The 23,416-nt window shown below is 38.5% G+C and overlaps 1 protein-coding gene across 1 annotated transcript in view; it reads right to left on the reverse strand.

Annotated features, from left to right (window-relative positions):
* Window positions 1-23,416, reverse strand: part of LOC118624634 (protein POLR1D) — a 43,212-nt gene that overhangs the window by 6,954 nt on the left and 12,842 nt on the right. Inside the window, exon 2 of the mRNA XM_036253043.1 lies at window positions 9,906-9,980. Within this exon, the coding sequence (XP_036108936.1) occupies window positions 9,906-9,980 (75 nt within the window). The remainder of the gene's footprint in view (window positions 1-9,905; window positions 9,981-23,416) is intronic.

Raw genomic sequence — 23,416 nt, forward strand, 5'->3', positions numbered from 1 at the left:
ATCCTCGGGTGAGGATTAAAAAAAAGAAAAAGAAAAAAAAAAAGGCAGTCACTCTGTGCTATGACATTACCAATGTCACTCATTTCATTTCTCTAATCATAGGACGTGAAGCTGGAACTGGAACCCAGGGAATGACTCTAGAGCCCACCCCCCCGGCACTATCCCATGGGTCAGGAGGAGCAGAAGGCACCTGCAGTCCAATCAGGTAGCCAATCACTAGAGCAGGTAGGGAAAGAAACCGCAGGTGCAAAGCCCCTCAGCACGTGTGTAGTGAGGCTTCTCCATCTAGGACAGGACTGAGAAGCAGATCTGCATGTAGTGTCAAGCCGGCTAAGAACAGCTGGCTCTTCACAAGCCCTCAAACAAGGGCAAAGGCAGAGAACTCCCCAACACATGTGAACTGATTTTGCTGTTTAGGAAGTACAACAGGCAGTGGGAAATTATGGTTCTTATTTTTACGGTTAGGGAAAGAGAGGCCCTGGGATCTTGGAAGAAAGGTTCCAGGCAATGCATCCCAATTCATTCCTTTATCTACAGCCAAACTCATCCCCACAGCAGCAGGTAGCATTTTATCTTCCATTTGGTACATATCTGTGCACTCTCATGGATGTAAGTTTAAAATAACACCGGTACAACAAGTCCAATTATGCTTCCAACACGCCATGAAACAAAGGGCACTATTTTAAATCCTAAAGCTGTGGTTGATCACAGCTCCCTTTGTTGTTTGATGCTGCCATAATTACCATAACCACTCAGGGCCTACAGTTTATAATTTGGCAATCAAATGCCTCAGCGTGTGGCCACATGAGAAATTCTTTTATAGTTATGATCCCCATTACTAAACTGTTAATCCTTAATTACTCTGCATACAACAGTCCTGAGACCCACAAGAGGTTTTTCAGTGTAGTCTGTCTGTAACACTACATCTAAGAGTAATGAGAAATAGTTGACATAGATGCACACAGCTATATTTATTTTTATAAATCTGAGAATCTTCCATATGTAAGGCATTATGCTAGGTCCTGCAGTAAAGATAAACACCAGACTCTCTGACTCTGCATTTATGCTCTTCAGGGGACTACCAAGAGGAAAGCAGCTATGGGAAGATGAAGTTCAGAAGCAGATATGCACACAGTGGTGTGCTGGGATAGACGATGGGTTATGTCCTTAGCCTCCTGCTCCCTCCATAGCACACAGCTACGTGATCCAGTGGAAACACATTCTAGGCTCTCTGATGCACTTTCAGAACTAGATATGAAAAGAATGTGGGAAGCAGGAGCAGGAGCAGGAAGCATTGGTGATGTTTTGATGTTCTACAGAAGAGAGGTAATGTATAGCTAGAGACAAGGAAGTGAACTTCTAGCCCCATCAGCAGTTGGCTAGCTGGGACTTAGGAACCTCTTTGGGTCCCATATTCTTTTTTAATATGTTTTTACTCATTTTCTAGAGGGAAGAAGGGAGAGAGAAAAACATCGATTGGCTGCCTCCTGCACACCCCCTCCTGGGGATCAAGTCCACAACCCAGGCATATGCCTTCTCCGAGGCCTCTGTCAAGAACATTTCTAAAGAGATTCTTCTGCTGAAATACATTCAAGAAGTATAGAGCACCAAATGGTCTTTTTTAAAAAAAATTCTATCATCAGACCGAGTGGCAGGGACAAAGAGAGAGAGACAGAGAGAAACATCAATGTGACACAGCCACATCAACTGGTTGCCTCCCGCATGACCCAACCAGGGCCAGGGATGAACCACAACCAAGGTATGTGCCTTTGACCGAAATCAAACCCGAGACTCATTGGTCTGCGGGCTGATGCTCTAAGCGCTGAGCCAAACCGGCCAGAGCTGGTCTTTTTCTTTACAAAATAAAAACAGCACCTGTGCACTGGCCAGTTTGGCTCAGTGGTTGGACCGTTGGCCTGCGGACCAGAGAGTCCCGGGTTCAGTTCCTGCTAAGGGCACATACCTTGGTTGCAGTTTGTCCCCGGCCCCAGTTGGGGTCATGTGGGTGGCAACCACTCGATGTGTCTTTCTCAAGTAGATGTTTCTCTCTCTCTTCCTCCCTTTCTCCCTCCCGCTCTATCTGAAGATAGATGCAAAAATGTCTTTGGGTGAGGATTAAGAAAAAAAATAGCATTTGCATTTTCTTTAGTTCAGCAATTTCTTTCTGGAAACAACTCAACTAACTCACTGAGATAATTTTATGGAATATCCAAGAGGAAAAAGTAATGTCACTCACTCTAGTTCTATTTTAAAGCAAATATAAAAGTCTTCTAGATGCTTAGAAAAACAGACATGCTAGTAAGCAACAAATTGTCTACTTCTTATAGATCTGTCCAAGGAGGTCCACTTGACAGGGATGGGCTGGGGACACCCATGACTGGATCCCTGGCCACTAGATGCAGTCAGGCTGTCTGACCTGGGAGAGATGTGGGGATGCTCTGAAGTCTGCAAAGCAGGTTGGTATCATTCTTTTTAATAAATAGGGATTAGTATAGAGATTTTCAAACTTGTGTACACTTAAAACATTTTTTTTCTTTATTGATTTTAGAGAGAGCAGAAGACAGAGGGAGAGAGAGATGGAAACATCGATGAGAGAGAACATCGATTGGCCGCCTTCTGCATGCCCCCACACTGGGGATCAGGCCCACAACCTGGGCATGTGCCCTGACGGGGAATTGAATCGGTGACCTCTTGTTGCCTGGGATGACGCTCAACCACTGAGCACACTGACTGGGCCAAACTTGTGTGCACTTTAGAATCACCTGGGTATCTTTTTAAAACTCCAAAGCTCAGGCCATACTCAAACTAATAATCTTTGATGGTGGGACACAGACACGTATATTTGAAGGTTTCCCAGACGATTTCAAATGTGCAAGTAAGTTTGAGAACCAATGGATTAGTAATTAAGTTTTTATTTATACACACACATTTAAACAGACAGACAACCAGGTGTTCTCTCTAAATGAGCACAATGGGGAAGATGTTTTTTGTACCAGCACCAGGAAGCAAAAGCAAGTCATGGTTGTCTTGGGTCAGACCTGTTAGAGCCCACATCATTTAGGGTGTGCTGGACTAAAACAACTCAGTATTTATTGCCAATTATAAAACTAGAGTTTTCTAGTGAAAGAAAATCAGACTTCTGGAAAATTATCAACCTAATTGGTTCCCAACACTTAAAAGATTTTTCTGATGAGATTAGTGGTGATATTTACGAATGTGTTTTTTAAAAATATTCTATAATGAAATGTGTCAATATCATAACTCGTTTAACCAGTATTTTCCAGTTGATCAGTTCATGATGTTACCAAATCAGGCATGAGTAGAAGATCCAGTCAAAGTACAAGGTAGACCAAGGAATTTTATTCTAATAGAATATGAAAAGTTCACATTATTGAAAAGAATGTTAAGGAACTACCACTTGCCCTGGCCAGATAGCTCAGCTGGTTAAAGTGCCATCCTGATATGTCAATTTTGTGGGTTTGATCCCCGGTCAGGGCACATTAAAGAATCAACCAATGAATGCATAGATAAGTGGAACAAAAATCGATGTTTCTCTTTCTCTCTAAAAGCAATCAGTAAATAAAAAAAGAAACTACCCCTTGCTGAGGTTACTTGCAAAGTTCTGATGTAGTGTTAAAGAATACCACAATTTTCTAAAAAGGCTATTAAAATACTTCTTCTTTTTCCAAAGACCTATTTGTGTGAGGTCAGATTTTCTTCATCTACTTCAACCAAAATAACCTATTACAACAGATTGAATGCAGAAGCAGGTATGAAATTCCAGGTGTCTTTTATAAGCCAGGCATTAAAAAGGTTTGCAAAAACACTAAACAATGCCACTCTACTCAATATATATTTTTTCACAAATAGTTACCTTAATTATGGGATGAGTTTATTAATTTTTAAAATAAATTAATACTTTAATAATTGCTCAATTTTAATTTATAACAGTAAATACAGACAGATGTAACCCACATAAAAAAATTTCTTTGGAATCCTCAGTAAATTTTAAGAGTGTAAAGATTCCTAAAACCAAAAGGTTTGAGGACCATTGTTAAAAGACGATTGAGCCCTGGCCAGTTTTGCTCAGTGGTTAGAGCTTCGTCCCATGGACCAAAGAGTCACGGGTTTGATTTCTGGTCAAGGGCATGTACCTGGGTTGCGGTTCAGTTCCTGGCCCTGGTCAGAGTCATGCGGGAGGCAAACAATCAGTGTCTCTCATACTGATGTTTCTCTCTCTCTCCCTCCCTCCCACTCTATCTGAAAGTCAATAGAAAAATATGTTCCAGTGAGGATAAAAAAAAAAAAAAGACGATTGAGAAAACTAACAATATCAATAGGATTTCTGGATTTCTTGTCTTGTACACTAATAGGAAAATGTAAGTTTCACATCCTGTTCTCCCAGCACCTATCTTATAACTCTGGAATACCTTCATTTCTCTGCCATCTTTTACCTCCTTTTCAGCGTGTTCTCCCTCTTTCATGCGAAGAGGCTACTAGCTGTGACCCAATATCTGTTCTTCCACTCTTCTGTAGTAAAAGCACCCTAGATATTTATCTGGCACATGACTGCCTGAGAAAAAAGACTACATTTCTGGCCTTGTAGCTAGGTGTAGATATGGAACTATAAATTCTGGCCATTGGGGTATATGTAAAAATGCTGCACACAACTTCTGGGAAGTGTCCTTAAGGGAAGGGGACATGCTTTCCTTCTCTTCTTCCTTTCTGCTAACTGAAATGTGAATTTCATGGCTGCTACTTTATTAGACCACATGAAAAGAATGACATTCTATAGTCGGGAGATTTGGAAACTGGAAGGAACCTGGGTCCTCGATAACTTTGTGGAAGTGCCAACCTAACTGATATGATAACCAAAGAGATAGCAACACTTCCATAAATCTTAAGATGGCTTGTGCATATGGTAACTCTCCCAAGGGGGCACAAAGCTGACATTGATAAACTAGTTATTTTACTACCAGAAAGTTCTACTACGCCATAAGTGGCACTAAGATGGTCAGAATGAATGACTTCCAGCTGCCTAGAAACAACTGGTCTTCTTGAACACTCTTTAGGTAGCAAGAATTCTGACTGATATTTTCTTATTCACTTGTCAAGTCATCTGAATTTATTATTTAACTCTATGCTAATTCTTTACATTGGATCAATGACTAATGTCAACCTGATGAAGGCCCTGCCTTACACCAAAAACCAAAGCAGCCTGACTCTAACAAAGTTTATACTAACATGATTTCCATTAGCAGAGGCAGCTTATCTCAGTAAATGACAGAGAAGTACTGGAAAGAAGATAAGAGCAGATTTAACTGACATACATTGATTGCTCCATACCAGGAACCATGCTGAGTGTTTTCAGACATATTATCTCACCAGTTTTACAACCATCCTTCCAAGTAGGTATTTTGTTGAATCTGTGTTACATACAGACTGACTCACACTGGATTATTTCATTATCACTTCATCCATAAATACATCAGAATTAATATCTAAAAAGTGATAGCTTCTTAAAAATAAAGTAACAGCAATATCATTTTCACATATTAAAAAAAAAAAATCAACATTAATTCCTAAATACTATCAAATACCCTTAATTGTTAGTTTGGATAAGGATTCTAACATGCTACACATTTTACATGATGCGTCTCAAATGCTCCTCCTCCTTCTCTTCTCCTTGCAATTCAGTTGTTAGACACTAGGTTGTCTGTTCTGTAGAATTCCCCACATTTTGGATTTTTGTGATTTTATCCCTATCGTGCCATTTAACATGTTCCTCTGTCCTCTGGATTTCCTGCAAAGCAGTAGTTCTAACTGGAGGCTTGACCAGATTCAAATTCAATTTTTAGACAAGGATGGCTTGAGTGGCAGTATGCTCTTCCTATTGTGATGCAAACACTGATCAATGAGTTCAGGTGTTGTCAGACTGACCCAGTTATCAGGAACTTCCCTACCAATTTTTCATCTGATAGATTTAACAGCCATTGATGACCTTTACTTAGATTCATTCTATCATTAGGAATGGTAAAATGATGACATTCTTTTCTTTTTAACCAGATTTACCGAGGTATAATTTATACAGAATAAACTTTATCTTTTTAAATAAATAGTGTTACAAGTTTGGATAGATGTATGAAGTTATGTAATTACAACAAAAATTAAGATATAGAATGTATTGATCTGTAAAAGTTCTGCAGTAAATCCCTTCCTTCCACCCCACCTCCTGGTAAACAATGATCCATTCTGGCTTTCCTAAAATGTCATATAAATAAATGGAATCTGTGTGATGTTTTGTGTGTGGCTTCTTTCACTTAGCACAATGCTTTTGCAATTCATCCATGCAATGAGCATTAGTAGTTCTTTTCCTTTTACCTACTGAGTGGTGGTGAAAGTATGGGTACAACAACAATTTGTTTATCCATTAATAAACTAATGAGTATTTGGGCTAAGCTATGAACATTATAGTACAGATTTTCATATGGGCTTAAATTTTCAATTCTGTGGTAATTGGTTAGAAGAATTCTATATGTATGTAAGAAACTGTCAACTGTTTTTTGAAGTGTCTGTACAATTTCACATTTCCACTAATTAGTTGTTCTATATCCTCACCTTTATTTAGTACTGGAAGTTTTTTATTTTAGCCATTCTAGTACATGTGTTATAGTGGCTGTCATTTTAATTTGCTTTTTCCTGATAACTAGTGATTTGATAATATTTTCATATGCTTATTGACCAATCATATCATTTTTGATGAAGTGATTACTCAAATGTTTTGTCCATTTTTAGATTGTCTCCTCATCAAGAACTACATTATGTAGTTATTACCATTTTATTATTCATGTTTTTTATCTTATTTTTTCTTCTTTAAAGAAGTCTCTTTAACATTTCTTGTAATACTGGTTTGGTGGTGATGAACAACTTTTGCTTCTTATCTGGAATGCTCTTTCTTCTTCATTCTCAATGATACTTTGCTGGGTAGAGTAATATAGGTTATAGGTCCTTTCTTTCCAACAATTTGAAGTATTTCATGCTAACCCCTTCTGGCCTGCAAAGTTTCTGTTGAGAAGTCAGCAAACAGTCTTATGGGAGCTCTCTTGCTACTTTTAAGATTCTCTCTGTCTTTAAACTTTGACATTTTAATTATGATATATCTTGGTTAAGCCTCTTTGGGTTTGTCTTGTATGTCTTATTTCTTTGCCAGGCTAGGAAAGTTTTCTCTCATTATTTCTTTCATGAGGTTTAATTCCCGTTTTCTACTCCTTCTGGTACTCCTATGATGTGAATGATAGTATGCTTGATGCTACCCAGAGGCCCCTTAAACTATCCTCATTTTTTAACATTCTTTTTCTTTTGGTTGTTATGATTGCGTGTTCTCTGCTTTCTTATCTCCCAAGTTGCTGATTTGATTCTCTGCTTCATCTACTCTACTATTGCCTGTAATGTATTCTTCATTTCAGATAGTGTATCCTTCATTTCTGACTGGTTCTTTTTTATGTTTTCTACATCCATTTTTATGTTTCCTATCTTTTTAGTAAAGTTCTCAATGAGTTTATACACTCTTCCCCTAAGTTCACTGAGCATCCTATAACCAGTGTTTTGAACTCTGCATCTAGTAGAATGCTTGTCTCCATTTTGCTTAGTTCTTTTTCTAGAGTTTTGTTCTGTTCTTTCATTTAGGACATGTTTCTTTGTCTCCTCATTTTGGGTGACTCCCTATTTGTTTCTATGTATTACGTAGATCTGCTATGTCTTCTGGTCTTGGCAGAGTGGCCATACGTACTAGGTGCCCTGTGGGGCCCAGGGGATGCAGTCTCCCTGATTACATGAGTAGGGTGCTCCAGGTGTGTTCCTTATGTGGTTGTGTGTCCCCTCCTGCTGTAGTTGAGACTTGATTGCTATTGGAACATCGATAAGAGGGAATGACCTTCAGGTTGATTGGCTGTGAGGAATGACCACGATTACAGTGGAGGTGGTGTTGTGCAGTGGCTGACACCATGAAGCAGGAGTCACTTGAGGGGGGCTTTTGTGCCTGTTGAGTCTGTCCTCTGGGTATGGAGTATGTGGTTTGTAGAGGTGGTTGGATGGTACTCTGGTATAGTCTGAAGCTGACCACCAGGTGTGTTATTTCTGGGTCCTTGTGGGAGGGGCTCTGATACAGGCCAAGGTCAGCTGCTGCCTATGCCTGGCCTGGGCCACCTGGTATGAGCTATAAAGTGATCTGTAGAAGGTTGTCACTTACTGGGCTTGAAGGTAACCCGGGAGAGGCTAAGCTGGAAACCAAGGCCAACTGCCACTACTGCCAATTATGGGGCTGCTTACAGCTGAGGCCAACTGTTGCTTATTTGGGGTTTGTGAACCTTTGAGACATTTTAGGAAAGTCCCAGAGTGAGCTGAGATTAGATATTTGTATGGAAAAGCCACTGGAAGCGGTTTGAGGAAGCCTGCAAGTTGTGTGGGGTGGGGTCTCAGGGAATCACTAGGTGACTGTGTCAGTCAGGCTGATGGAGACTGAGACTTGGAGCCCACCCGTGTTTGTAGGCTCTGTGGGGGAAGGGCTCAAAAAAGAAAAATGTGTTTGCCTGCATTTCTGCCTGGGAGAAAGCTGCCCCTCCAGCCCTCACCCTGAAGCCAGACAATTTAATTCCTCCCCATATGTCCCTGGCACTTTTTCAGCTGCTGCCCCAGTATAAGAGCATAGAGTGAGTCTGTCAGTGAGAACACCTGGGCCCACTCACTCCTCAGGGGGCACCTCCACAGCAAAGATATCCTGCCTGTTTCTTAGTGGCCACATCACGGCTGTGGGGCCTGCCAGTTACGTGTGTCCATTCCTCCTACCAGTCTCCATGTTGTTTCTTCTGTATATCCTTAATTTTTAGACTTCTGTTCAACTAGTCTTCAGATTGTTCTTAATGATGGTTGTTCTGCATTTTAGTTGTAATTTTGGTGTGCATGAGAGGTGGCAAGCACAGCCTTTACCTGCTCTGCCATCTTGACAGGAATTCTGATTTATATTTTACTCTTTAATGGCTCACAGTACTCTATCATAGTAAATTTTAAATCGTAGATAAGAGATCTAAAATCAGCGTATTTATTGAATGCAAATGCTACTGCTAAAGTAATGCTTAAAAGAGCAGACTTGATTCTTAGGGCTAAATTTTTTCTTTGTTTATATTACTAACTTTTAACCAGTTTTATTTTGTTTGTTTATTTATTTTTATCCTCACCTGAGGACATTCTTGCATTTATCTTCAGATGGGGGGGGGGGGAAGGAGAGAAAGAGAAACATCAATGTGAGAGAGACACACAAGTGGTTGCCACCCACATGACCCCAACTAGGGCCGGGTACAAACCGCAACTGAGGTACGTGCCCTTTAGCGGAAACTAAACCTGGGTCTCTCCGGTCTGCAGGCTGATACTCTAACTGCTGAGCCAAACCAGCCAGGGCAAAACCAACTTTATTTTGCATAGCAACTGCAAAGGTAAACTGAAGTTCTACATGGCTAAATTGTCATATAATCAAAATACTCACAATTAAAAAAATTTAAAGTAAAATTTAATTTACTAATGACTATAATTAAAACAGAATTCTTGAACAATGAACACTGTTAACATTACTCTCACACAGGTGCCTTTAGGCACAGTAGTATCTGTATATCTCTTGGGGATTTGGGAACCAAAGGGATGATAAAACCATGATAGTCATTCTCCTATACATGCCTTTGCCCATTTCTTCATGTTATTAGAGTTCCTCAGCTTCAGGCCCTCAGCAGTATTCCTCTCTACTATTTGCCTCGAGTGATTTTCTCTATATCCATGGTTTTACATTTCCTCTATTTGCTAAAAAAGACTTTTCTCTTTAATATTTAAGTTTTAAGGAAGATTACTCAAGTACTTACCAACCCATAGGTCCCATTGTTTCTGCTCTTGTTTTCCCACGTTTTGCTTCTTTAAGCAGTTCTTCGATTGCTTTCCTAGTGGGAAAAAGGAAGACAATTGAAAGAAGTCACCCTACTAAATTCTGAAAATCAATTTATTCCACGTATGCTATCTTTGGAAAGGAACAGCTCTGAAACATAAAATTTCAAAATTGGGGGAGACATTTTTTTAAATGGCTGGCAGTTTTGAACACATACAAATTATAAATAAATTTTTTATATGAAGGGGAAAAACACTGAAAAGAAAACTAAAGACAAAATGACAAACTATATCCATATTAAAAATGTTCAAATGCATTCTTCTAAGAAATACAAATTAACCCAACAATAATTAATCTGTTTTTTGCTTATCTGTTAGGGAGTAGAGAAATGGATATGTATTTATCTACTAATGGGGACTGAAGCTGATATAACATTTCTTTCTTTCTTTTTTTATTTTATTATTTTTTTGTACATGCCCCTAGTGGGAACCGAACCTGGGACTCTCTGGTCCGCAGGCCGACGCTCCAACCGCTGAGCTAAACTGGCCAGGGCTGATATAACATTTCTAAAGGACAATTTGACAACATGATAAACAGTTTTAGAAATAATGCATACTGCCCTGGTAGGTTTGGCTCAGCGGTTAGAGCATCAGCCCGCAGACCAACGAGTCCTGGGTTCGAGTCCAGTCAAGGGCACTTACCTCAGTTTCAGTTTGTCCCTGGCCCTGGTTGGGTCATGCGGGAGGCAACCAGTCGGTATGTCTCTCTTACACCAATGTTCCCCACCCTTCTCCCACGCTATCTGATGATGAATAGAAAAATATCCTCAGGTGAGGATTAAAAATAATAATAATAATGCATATCTGTTGACCTAAAAATTCCACATTACCCTGTGAAATATTCAAATAAGTATTCAAAATCATATGTACGAACATACTCATTAAACAACTTAACAACTGAAAAAGAACAGAAAACTTAAATGTTTACTAAAAAAGACTTAGCTAAATAGATCATGGCATATCCACAACAGCAGAAGATAAGGTAGTCATTAAAACTGAAGACAAATGAATACTTGGCACAGAAAGATATTCATAACACATTTAGTTTATAAAGCTGGGGACAAAACAGTGTACATGTGTGGACAAAAGTAGGTTTACAGTTGTGAGTATATAAAATAATTTATTCTTATATTCTCATTTGTTAATTATTGTACTATTTACTATGAACAATTGTAAATCTACTTTTGTCAACCCCTGTATATAAGATAATTTTATTTTACATTTATTTACACATATGTATTGCATAGGAAAACATCTGGAGAAATGTTATCAATATGGTAAGGTAAGTTTGGGGGTAATTTCTGGTTTTTTGTTTGTTTCTCTGAATTTTCTATTTTTTGTAGAGTAAATCTGTATTAGCTGTGTAATATTTATAAAGAGAGTTAAAAACACTCAAAAACTTATTTATCAACCATATTCTGGGACTTTACATGCCTAAGATACTGTGCAAGGTGCTATATAGGAAGAATGTCATCCCTGACTTTATTACTTCTGACATATAAATAAAAAAGTTAAGAAAAAAAGGAAAGTAAGAGTGCAAACAAATACAGTCCAAAGACAGAACTATAAACCTAATCAGAATGTTTTGAAACTATATAACTGTATATTGATTCTATATATAAAAATATTTAATTATATATACTGTTATAGTAGTACTATATATATTACTTACATACTTCTCAAATGATATTAACATTATTAGTTCATAAATATTTTATTTTATATTGATTTTTATTTTATCAAAGCATGCACATAGCTTAAAAAGACAAATACTATTTAGAGACTTGTAATAAAATACAGCAGTTTTCTGCATCATCCTTCCCTATCCACCCTTAATTTTTTTTTTCAACTATTTTTTATCTGTTTCTCTTGGCATTTACTTACATATTTCGAATAGTATGCTTTCAAACTATTTCACCACTCTCTTAATCTTCAATAGATATATCTGGCTATTTTTCTATAACTTACACATTTTTAAAAAATAAACTCTTATTAACAGTGAGACCTTTAAAAAATGCCTTTTCAGCTAACTCAGCAGCATGACACTTTCTAATCCGTCCTGGGAGAGCCCACTGACAGGGTCAATGAAGAACTAAAACACTGACCAATTGTGCACCTTCTTACCCCCTGACTCGCTCAATCAGGTTATGTTTCACAGCCCAACCTGCTGGTGTAATGAGTAGATAAATGCATCTGATTACCACACGTGGTTCTCCTTCCACCTCTTTAAGATAATAATAAATCCTATTGATGTGATCTGAGGGCTTTATCTCATATACTATTTCATGAAAAATGTATCCTATCCAGCTCCCAAACAGAGATCTCTTTATCACCCTTGTAGATGTAAGTACAAATCATCAAAGGGTAAAAATATTCCAAATACACCCCCTTATTCCCATCAACTAGTGTGGTAGTTTCCAAATGAAAACAGGTAATCAATCATACTTGGATTCACCATGTGCTTCTCCTCCTGACAACAAAAGCAGTTAAAAATCATTAGGGGAAAACTTGTTAGGACAGTTCCCCAATATGAACAAGCTATGTATCCATTACAAATAAACTAGAATGCACTTTCCCATAAAAACTCTGTTAAAATGTTTGGCTAGCTTTCTGGACCAGCCTACAAAAGCCAATTTATGTCATAATACAGCTGAAATGCTATACATCTGAGGGAAACAATACTCAGTCAGGAACCTTGTAGGGACCCTGAAGGCATATTCTAGGCACTGTCAAGACCTATGAAGTTTGACATTATTTCTTCTGTAGTTTTGATGTATTTAAAACTATCTCCAGCACTGTGATTAACTTTATCTGCTGCGATGAGGGAAACCTTCTGATTTACAACTACAATTAAAGGGAAAAGAAGGTATATATGTATGAGAAAAACTGCCTGGGGTGAAACGTATTCACCTGTGTTGAAAGATGGTAAAAGGTGGGGCTCAGACAGGGAGGGGTTGGCATTCAGCCACCCCGTCTTCTCATGAGTAAAGCCCACAATAAACATGGGAAGCAGTACCCCATACCTATGGTTGGGGTGGACCCAAGGCATGAGTTTGTACTTGGTTTGACTAACTTGCCCAAGGTAATATTGTTTATGGCTACGAATCTTCTGGTCTTTTTATTATACTTCTTATCTCTGCCACAAACATTTGCACAGCTAGTCCTGGCGAAGACATTTTGTCTTTAGCATTAAAAGAGGCAAAAACTACATAAGAAAAAAAAAAAAGGTCTAACAGAGTTGCCACTGCTTCCATACTCATTCAAGGAGAACTGGGAGACATGCTGACCCTGGAGGGTGGAAGGAATGGACCGCTCACTGCTTTGGTTCTAAGAATGTCGAGCATTTGCTACCTCCCACCCCAAATTCTCCTGTACAGCTCCTTCTGCAAGGTTTTATTTCCAATAAGAAAAACAACAATTCCTAGCATTCATGTAGACTTTCCTTGAAATAATGACATCACCTTCAAAATTAAGGAGGAAAAATAGAAAGTCAGGTAGTTTTCCTCACTACTATAGCCTGGATCATTCGCTAATGAGTTCCTGGGTAAGGAGATAGCAAGCCCAATTTCTACTGCACATTTTCACAGAGGCTAAAATCAAAGATTATGAAACATCAACATCATGAAACATGATTTTTTAACGAAATAATGAAACAGAATGTAAACTAAAATGAAAATACAGGAAGAGTAAACAGTAGGAGAATATATAAGAACTAAGTACATAGAGAACATGAACAATTAAAACATCAGACAAATTCACCCTGGCTGGTTTAGCTCAGCAGTTAGAGCGTCGGCCCATGGACTGAAGGGTCTCGGGTCCGATTCCCGGTTAAGGGCACGTCCTTGAGTTGTGGGTTTGATCCCCAGTCCCGATGAGCAGGAGGCAACCAGTCAATGTCTCTCTCTCACATTTTTGTCCCCCCCCCCCCTTTCCATTCTATCTAAAAATCAACAGAAAAATATCCTTGGGTCAGGATTAAAATAATAAATAAAACATAAGACAAATTTAATTTTAGGTACAGTAATTTTTACACTTATATCCTTTAAGCATCTTAAAGGTTTCTTTGTAAAACAAACTTAAAGTTCAATACAAACAAGTTCAAGAAAGCTAGATCATTAAGCAGACAGAATTCTGGGCACAAGAACAAAGTACAATCAATTTTCAATGATCCACCCTAGCTCAGGCCTGCCTATTCGTTCCATTAGCCAGCTGGTACATGCTTAAAGAATGTAAACTAATCATAATAGCAGCTTAAATAAAATCCAAGTGGGAATGCAAATCTGGTGCAAAATCACCTTAAAATCCAAAGTCTAACAAATTAGTTTTGAGTTATTTGGGTCTGTGTTTTCTTTCTATTCATACAAATCAACTGAGAGTTAACTATATTGTGATACAGAAAGGGTAGCAAGAAATTAAAGGTAAACTAAAGTGATACAACAGACATTAAAAGGCAAATATGTAATGATGAAAAGAGAGATTTTTGAAAGAAACAGAATTAGAAAAGCTAAATATCAAGTAATTGCTCAAAAAGACAGAGACGGAGAGTTAGATGGATCTACGTGTGCTTTCCTGAGAAATGAAGGAAAGTATTATGAACTGAATGTTTGTCACCCCCTCAAAATGTATATACTAAAATCCTAACCCCAGTGTGATAGTGTTAGGCCTTTGGGAGGTTATTAGGTCAGGAGGGTGGAGCCTTCATGATTGGGATTATGTCCTTATGAGAGATCACCAGAGAGCTCCCTGGCTCTCTCTGCTATGTGAGAACACAGAGAAGATGGCTGTCCATGAATCAGAAAACAGGTTGTCACCACACACTGAATCTGCCCACACTTTGGTCTCAGGCTTCTAGTCTCCAGAACTGTCAGAAATAAATGTTGGTTGTTTAAACCACCCAGTCTGTGGTATCTGTTCTAGCAGCCTGCAGAGACTAAGATAGAGAATAAGGAACATATGACTGAACATTAGATGAACATTTTGTGACTCCCTTAAGACTTTAAAAAGTCACCTTTGATCAGCTGACTGTGGAGTCCAGTATCTGTCACGATGGATGAAAAAGAAGGTTCAAATAAGGCACAAAGTCATCTAAAACTACTCTGAAGGCCTTGATGTACGTTCAAACAAGCATGACTCAGTGACCAGCACCCAGACTTAGAAAATAGGAGGGACTAAGTGCAGCACAACACTGGCCGCTGGTAACTGGGAGGCATCTGACAGGCCCAGCCCATCACCAGTGCTGAAGGTAACTGGCTTAAACTTACATTGCCCACATGCACTACGCATCAGAGCACTGGACAGAATTTAAAAGAAACTTCCCTACAGCCATCTAAATTTCCTCCTACAATAGAGTGCATTAAGGCTTAGAGAAAGAAATTGAACAATTTACTTGATCTTCAGTAAGGATTTGCTGTCGGACCACAAAACATTCTCATGAAAAATTATGGACAAATGGTTTGGATCCCTGCGCGTATCTGCAAATAGCTGCCTACAGGCTCCTGACCAGTCAGCAGTATTAGTGATCATGATCATGCGGATCAGCAGAAACAAAGTCTGGATGCTGTATTACTTAGTAATTCAGGTATAGACATAGATGAAGAAATTCAGGCCATCCTTATTTAATTTCAGAAAATATCAAACTGGCCCCAGCCAGTATGTCTCAGTGGTCACAGCGTTGGCCCTCGCACCTCAGATTCGATTCCCAGTCAAGGGCATGTACCTGGGTTGCAGGTTCGATCTCACATTGATGTTTTCTCTCTCTCTTCCCCCTCCTTCCTTCACTTTCACTCTCTAAAAATCAATGGAAAAAAAAATCTTCAAGTGAGGATTAAAAAAAGAAAGTATCAAACTGTCTGGGGTCACCTATCACCTGTAAAGAAAGGTAAGAAAATTCAAATTGTAGAAAAGGTTTTTGAAGACAGGTAAAACTCACTAAGGACACTGAGGTTATTTGAAAAATGAAAATAATTATTCATAGGTAAAAGATAGAGTTACAAGAAGTTAGTTCAGTCAATTGTTAAATTTAGTCAACCTCTATGAAGCACTTGCTCTGTAAGGCATGACTATTTACACTGTGAGTGAGGCCCCTCCCTGAGGAGGTTTACTACTGTATATGTGAAATAAAGACTTGGATATGTGCTTTAGAAACAAATATTGTTTACTTAGGGGACTGTGGAGAGCCTCAATATTTATTTACTATGTAACAAATACGAAGAGAGTTGTGAGAAAAGTTGCTTAATTTTTTAAAAACAATTTATGCCAATAAATCACTAGAGGATAATGCAGGAGCATGAATTTGAGTGGAGGATTAACAAGACTTTGATTTCATGCCAACATGGACCAAAGAAAATGAAGAAAGTTTTTTAAGCAAACCTAGAAAAATAAAAGATGTGGCTTGCTTTTTACTATGACAACAATAACCTCACAGAATTGTTACGAGGATAAAATAAGGAATTGATTTAGATCCAAGTGTTCTGAATTTTATCTGAAGCACAAGAAATGTGAAAGGTATTTTTCACTTGACTTAACTCCTAGAGGTCAGAAAACTTGTCTTTTTCATCTGAGTTTTCCCTATGCCTGTCACATGGTAGGTACTAACTAAAGATTCGAGGAATGAACAGGTTCTGGGTGTGGGACATGTCAATAATTACAAAGATTTAAGAATAAAAATACTGTATCTGTAGCCAGAAGAGATGATGGGAGAGATGGACGAGGCAAGACAAGGAAGTTGAAGACAGGAGAGAAAAAGTAAGAACACGTCACTGGGCAAAGAAATGCAAGGAAGGAATTGGTGGCTATAGGTTTCTTGTGCGATCTCCAGCAGTGGCCACATCTGAACAGGAGCACGACAATCCCACATGGCCTCAGAAGCATCAAATATTACGTCACAACAAGACACTGCAGACACTGACGCAGAAATTTTCCTGTCAGGATTGAGGTCTTTAATCCTCTAGGATTCCTTGAAAATCCCAGCAATATTTCATATCTAGATAATACTTTTTCCTTAGTATGCTAGCAACTAGAGATGAATAGCCTTTGTTTTGCTTCGAAATACCATTCTTTTGCTTCATTATGCAAATGGTTAAAAGCCCACTCATCACATGTGTTCACATTCTCTGAACTCCATCTCTCAGTGAAGATACTAATTGTTCTTTGAAATGAAAGTGCTTCAGTGATGGAGTCCAAGGATGCTAATACAGACACCTGGAGATGTCAGAGTGGGGGCTACTGACCTGTCTCTGCAAGGCCTCAGCCAGACATTATATGCCTGTGGGGTAACTATATTCCAGGGCCTCAGCTTGGCTAGTCCTGAAGCCCAGTTTCGCTAGGATATGTATGCAGCCTGACTGCAGCTCCACTGTTGCCAGGCATGCACGGCAGAACTTTGCTTAGGCTATGCTCTCTGTCTGAATAGTTCTCCACTCAGCCACATCCTCATCACTGGACAGGGATCGGAAGTTCTCTGCTCTACAAACCTTTACTGATCTCCCTGTATGCTCCACACCAATGGATGTAACTGCTCCTTTCTTTTAGGCCCAATAAGAGGCAAATAAAGTTTCACACACCATAGTTCTAAGTATTTAAAAGTTATAAAATAAACTAAAAAATATTAAATAAAATAAACTCCTCCCTCCTACCATGACAAATATACAAAAATAAAAAATGTGTAAAGGTGTAATTTTTTAAAAATTCTTACCCAAGGATATTTTTCCATTGATTTTTAAATAGAGTAGGAGGGAGGCAGTGGGAGGAGGGGGCTGGGGGGGGAGAGAGAAGGAGAGAAACATCAATGTGAGAGAGACCCATCAACTGGCTGCCTACCTCACGACCCTGACTGGGGCCGAGGATCAAACCTGCAATCAAGGTACATGCCCCTGATTGGGAATCAAACCCTCGACTCTTTGGTCTGTGGGCCAACGCTCTGCTAAGCCAAACCGGCCAGGGCAAAGCTATGATTTTTTTAATCGACTGAAAGTCAGCAAAGTATCAAAGATGACAGAATTAACTAACTGCACCCATTGGTTATTCTGTTAATTAGTTGGTAATATTTGGATAAAAACAGAAATAAAGACACACAAAATTCAGACCAGACTGATGACTGCCAGAGAGTAGGGTGGCTGGGAACTGGGTGAAGAGGCAAAGGGACTGAGAAGTACAGACAGGTAGTTACAGAATAGGGATATGAAGTATAGCCTAGGGAATATAGTCAATAATATTTTGATAACTTTGTATGGTGCCAGGTGGGTACCAGAAATATCAGGGGGAACACTTTGTAAAGTATATGATTGTCTAACCGCTATGCTGTATACCTGAAACCCATACAAAATAATACTGGAGTAATTTAAAAATTAATTAAAAATGGTAACAAAAAGACATATAAGTCATATATAATATGTTCCACAAAATGTATTTTCTTACCTTGATGTCAGCAAAATCACCAATTGTATTGTGATAATCAAGATTTTTACATAAATCATGTTCTATGTACTGTAATAGTCTAAAATATTAAAAAAGAAAATGTAACTACAGTCAATGTGGACGAAATTTGAATATATTTGTCAAAATGTAAATGACCTTAAATGTAAAAAATTGAAAATTAAAAAAAAACAACAATTAATGAATCAGTATCAAACTTCATGTTGGTTCTATATAAACTTACATATATACACATATATCAGTAATATGATTTAACAGTGCAATGTCAGACTCCAAATATAACTATTCCTAATACTGTACTAAGTCATGAGAACCTCCAGAACCATGAACTGAAATCCTAAGAAAAGCAAGAAAATAAAACCTTAGCACTACTGGGATATAATATTTGGTACAACCTATTGCATTTATGCCTTCACGGTTTTGACAAGTTAGTGTCTTTTCTCTTCTAAACAACTCTGCGGCTCAAATCCTTCCTGTACTCTGAAACAACATCCGCTCCAAAGTCAACAGTGGTACAACCCAACAATCTCCACGTATTCACGTTTCCTTTCATTCAAGGATGCAAGTCAAAATATGAGGGGGATATTTCCTGGGTTATGAATTGTACTGAGTGCCGGATCTCCAGTGACACTGAAATCTGTGTCTGTAAATATAGGGGCTGCCTTTCTTGCCCAGGTTCAAAGAAATTCTCATTTGAATATCAATATAGCAAGTAAGCACTTAACATGTACCACTGGGGATATAATGAAAAATAATAATGGCAACAGTGCCTATGAATCACGTATCTTATACTTTATCCTCACAACTCCACTATATAACTATTATTTCACAGATAAAGTGATAAGAAAATAAGGGAAAGTTAAGAAACTTTCCAAGACCACAAAAGCCAGTAAGTGATGGGGCTGTGATGTGAACCCAGGCAGTTGACTCTAGGGCTCAGGACCTTAGTTAACCCTTATATTACAGCTGTATTAAAAGCCATGACCCCAACCTTCAAGAATCCCAGTCTAGTGAGAGAGAGATAAGTAAAGGGATGGCAGCAATATTTTACTGTAATTGTTTGTATATGACAAGAACTGTTGTAGTGAAGATAACACTCTAGTCCCTTCACTTAGACTTTGGCATTCTCAATGTCCGTAGCTACCCTTTTCTAGGTGACCTCTGAGGGTGGGCTACTCTTATAGAAAGATGGCTTTTTCAGTTAATACATGAATTGATTCTTACTAGTTTGGCTCTTAAAGGAAAACCTTCTTTCTCAGCTCATAAGACAACTCACCACAGAAAAGCCATAATGAGCCCTGTCCGGTTTTGCTCAGTGGTTAGAGCGTCGGCCTGCGGTTCAGAGAGACCCGAGTTCGCTTCCCACTAAGGGCACGTACCTCGGTTGCAGTTTGTCCCTGGCCCTGATTGGTTGTGCGGGAGGCAGCTACTTGATGTGTCCCTTTCATGTCGATGTTTCTCTCTCTCTCTTCCTCGCTCTCCCTCCCACTCTATCTGAACAAAGAATGGAAAAAATGTCCTCAGGTGAGGGGAAAAAAAAGAGAAAAGAAAAGACATAATAAAATGACCTCATGTTCAAAGTAATATTTTTACAAATATGTATTACTAAATCCTGATTAAGGAGTTACCCAGAAAATACAGTGATTCATTTCAGTTCATATTACAAGACCTCATTAAATGTGCCATGGTAAATTTTATTTAAGTTATGCAGAAAAGCATCTCTTACTAAAACACTTTGTTGAGGTGAAATGGGGATGGTAGAGCATTAACTTAGAAATGGTAAACTGAATAGAAAAGCCCATGAATTGCACCAATGCCAGCAAAAGTATGTCTGTCTGATAGATCAATTAATTAGTAAGTTTAAATATATATGTGCCCTACTGAAATATTAATTGGGAGAAATAAACTCAAAGAATATAAAGTCAAAATAATTGCTGAGCTCTTTTATCCAATGAAAGCATTTTGTGATATCCTTAAAACAGATACTGAGAAGAACAAAAGTGATGAAAAGAAAACTGGTTTCAAGTCTAGGAGGATGGGTGTGGAAAAAAGTCAGTATCAGAGCAGAGAAAAGCTAACACGGCAGCTGCTTGAATCTAGTCAAGGACAGGAAAATATGACAGAAATGTAAACTCACCAACCAACCACACAAAAAAAGGAAAAAAAAAATAACAACTGTACAAAAGAAATATTACACTATAAAGTCCCTAAAGTTTGCCTCTGTTGCTTTCTTTAACAGGGGTTGAAGTCTGCCCTTTGATAAACACACCACATAACAGAAAAACCACCTCATCAAAATCATGGTCTGTAAACCGCTCTCTTAATCCTAAAAGAGCTTTATTTCATACAAATAATCTGCAATGCTCTGCAGACTGTCCTAAACAACACTTCAGAGTTCTTGGATCTGAGCCCTGAGAATAGCCTATTCAGCAGAAAGTCTGGTCAGCCCACTGAAGCTATTTCCTTCAGTTGTGTCAAGGCTGCTGTAATTTGCTAAAAGACAAGCTGTCTTTCCCAAGTAGATCTGTGTCTAATTCATCAAATGATTATAAAATATACTTAGAACAAAGAGCCAAGAAATGGAAAAAAAAAAAAGAAGATAGAAAGTTCCAGAATGTATAGGATTTCCTAATCGATCCAAGTTGTTTTTCAGGTGCTAATTTCATTAACAATAAATTTAAGTAACACAAGGCAATGTCAACCTTATTTTACAATTAAAAAAATCTTAGTAGACATACAACTGTTTTGGGGGGAAAAAAACACTTCATTTCTATTAATGTAGTAGCTAATGGAATTAAGCAGTTAAATATAAAAGCAAAACTAACTTTGGAAGTATTTGGAAGTAGTGTCCCTTTGGAGAAAGACATTTACAAAAGTTCAAAGTACTAAACGTAGATGGCTCACTGAACACGTCAGCCAAAATTACACAACTGTGCAAATAAGGTTTTTCATTTATTTGTAAAGACCCCAGAGACGCTTCCCTGGTAGCGGACAGAAGTCGTAGACTCTGGTGCAATGCAAACACATTCTTACAGATGCTAAATTCAGCAGTACAGGAGAGACCACTAGAAAGGTGCAGAGATAACTGAAGGGAAGAAATCAACACATGGGACTAACCACTAAAGGGGAAAAACCCAAAGCATGGAAAATTCCATTACTGATTAATACAACTGTTAAGTGTGTATCACACCATACAAACAATATCAACTGCCAAAAAAAAGAAACCACGACTGGTGTGGCTCAGTGGTTGAGCGTCAACCCATGCACCAAGAGGTCTTCGGTTTGAGTCCCAGTCAGGGCACATGCTGGGTTGTGGGCCCAATCCTCAGTGGGGGGTCATGTAGGAGGCGACCAGTCGATGTTCTCTCTCATCGATGTTTCTATCTCTCTCTCTCTAACATCAATAAAAAGAAAGCAAAAAATAAAAAGAAACCACAGAGAGTAATATAAATGGTGATTTGGGCATCTGAAATCAGATGCAACACAGTCAAGAACCAGCAATCTTTACTATTCAGACTTTTTATTGAGAAACAGAGAAAAACATCGACTTGTTGTTCCACCAATTTAGGCATTCATTGGTTGCTTCTTGTCTGGGCCTCGACCAGGGATCGAACCTGCAACCTTGGCACATTGGGAAGATACTATAACCAACTGAGCTGGCCAGGGCCTACTATTCAGACTTATAAATTACTTACATGTGATGATATAACCAAGAAGGGACCTATGAAAGCATGTTCTGGGGCAAATGTTTCACAATTCATTTTACAACATATCAAAAACTGGTCTTCTGTCCCTGTGTTACTGCTCTGCTTTAAGTTGCTGCATACTTTAGAACCGTCTCATTTACCACTGACACACAACCCAAGCTTCCTGCTGCAGTTGGACTGGCTGGAGCAATGCTAATGAGGAATTTAGACTGTGTTAAAAATGAAACGGGCACCCAACTGAGACTTCAGGGTAAATTCTGAGAGACAGATCATGCTGATTAACCAAACAGCTAACTGGGCTTGCTCCCAAGGTCTGAGATACTGTTATGCTTATAAAAAGGACAGTGTGTTAATATAAATGTTCAGGACATACTTTCACAATTGATTTGAAATAGCAAATCCCTAAATTCACAATTCTTCCTCAGCATCTGCTTGACAGAAACTGGGCCATATACTAAACTTCTATATTAATTCCTACACACTCAGTGTTTCTAGAGAGGCTCCAAGTATTTATAAGACTCTTTTTACTGCAATATGCAAGAAGAGAAGCCAAAATAAAGTGATTAACAGTATAATATAATTATCTCACTGACCTTCAGAAGAACACTTGAACTCATTGTCTCCCTTTTATTTGTTAGGCAACTAAGGCTTAGGGAGGCTGACAAGGTCAACCAGGGAGTGGTACACCTGATTCTAACTTCCGACTCCATATCCAGAGCCCTTTCAACTAAGACAGGCCCTTATTTTAGTCTATCCATGAAGATATTTTCTACATTTTGAGGATGATCAAGTGTAGCTTTGGTTCAATATAAATTAAAAAGTTAAAATGAATGTATTTTAAAATGCCAATGGAGTTTACTAGTACGGAAAATGAACCAAGTATTCCAACTAGTATGGAAAATTTTTATGAACCAAGTATTAGTAAACCCATATCTGGGTTCTTAACCAAATACTCTCTAACTCACTGACTCTTTTCATAGTTCAGATGTACAAAAAGCAGCCCTGTTTCCAACACATTTGGACCTGATCTAAGACATAAACAAGGATTACTGGTCAAGTGTTTGGTCTCTCAAAATGAACTCTTTGGAGCATACATCTGGCAAAGCTTGAGTATCTTCATATGTACCTGAGGGAAGTAACATAGGCAACATTGTGGACATTAAAAGCTGGGCCTAAGGAGTCAGGCATTCTTGGGTTTGTGTTTACTTATAAGCTGTATGGCCTTAAGATAGTTACTTAACTTCTGCAAACCTCAGTTTCCTTTTCCTATAAATGGGAAAAGCACTATCTAC

Source organism: Molossus molossus, unplaced genomic scaffold (assembly GCF_014108415.1).
Source record: "Molossus molossus isolate mMolMol1 unplaced genomic scaffold, mMolMol1.p scaffold_m16_p_10, whole genome shotgun sequence".
In the NCBI taxonomy this organism is placed as follows: domain Eukaryota; kingdom Metazoa; phylum Chordata; class Mammalia; order Chiroptera; family Molossidae; genus Molossus; species Molossus molossus.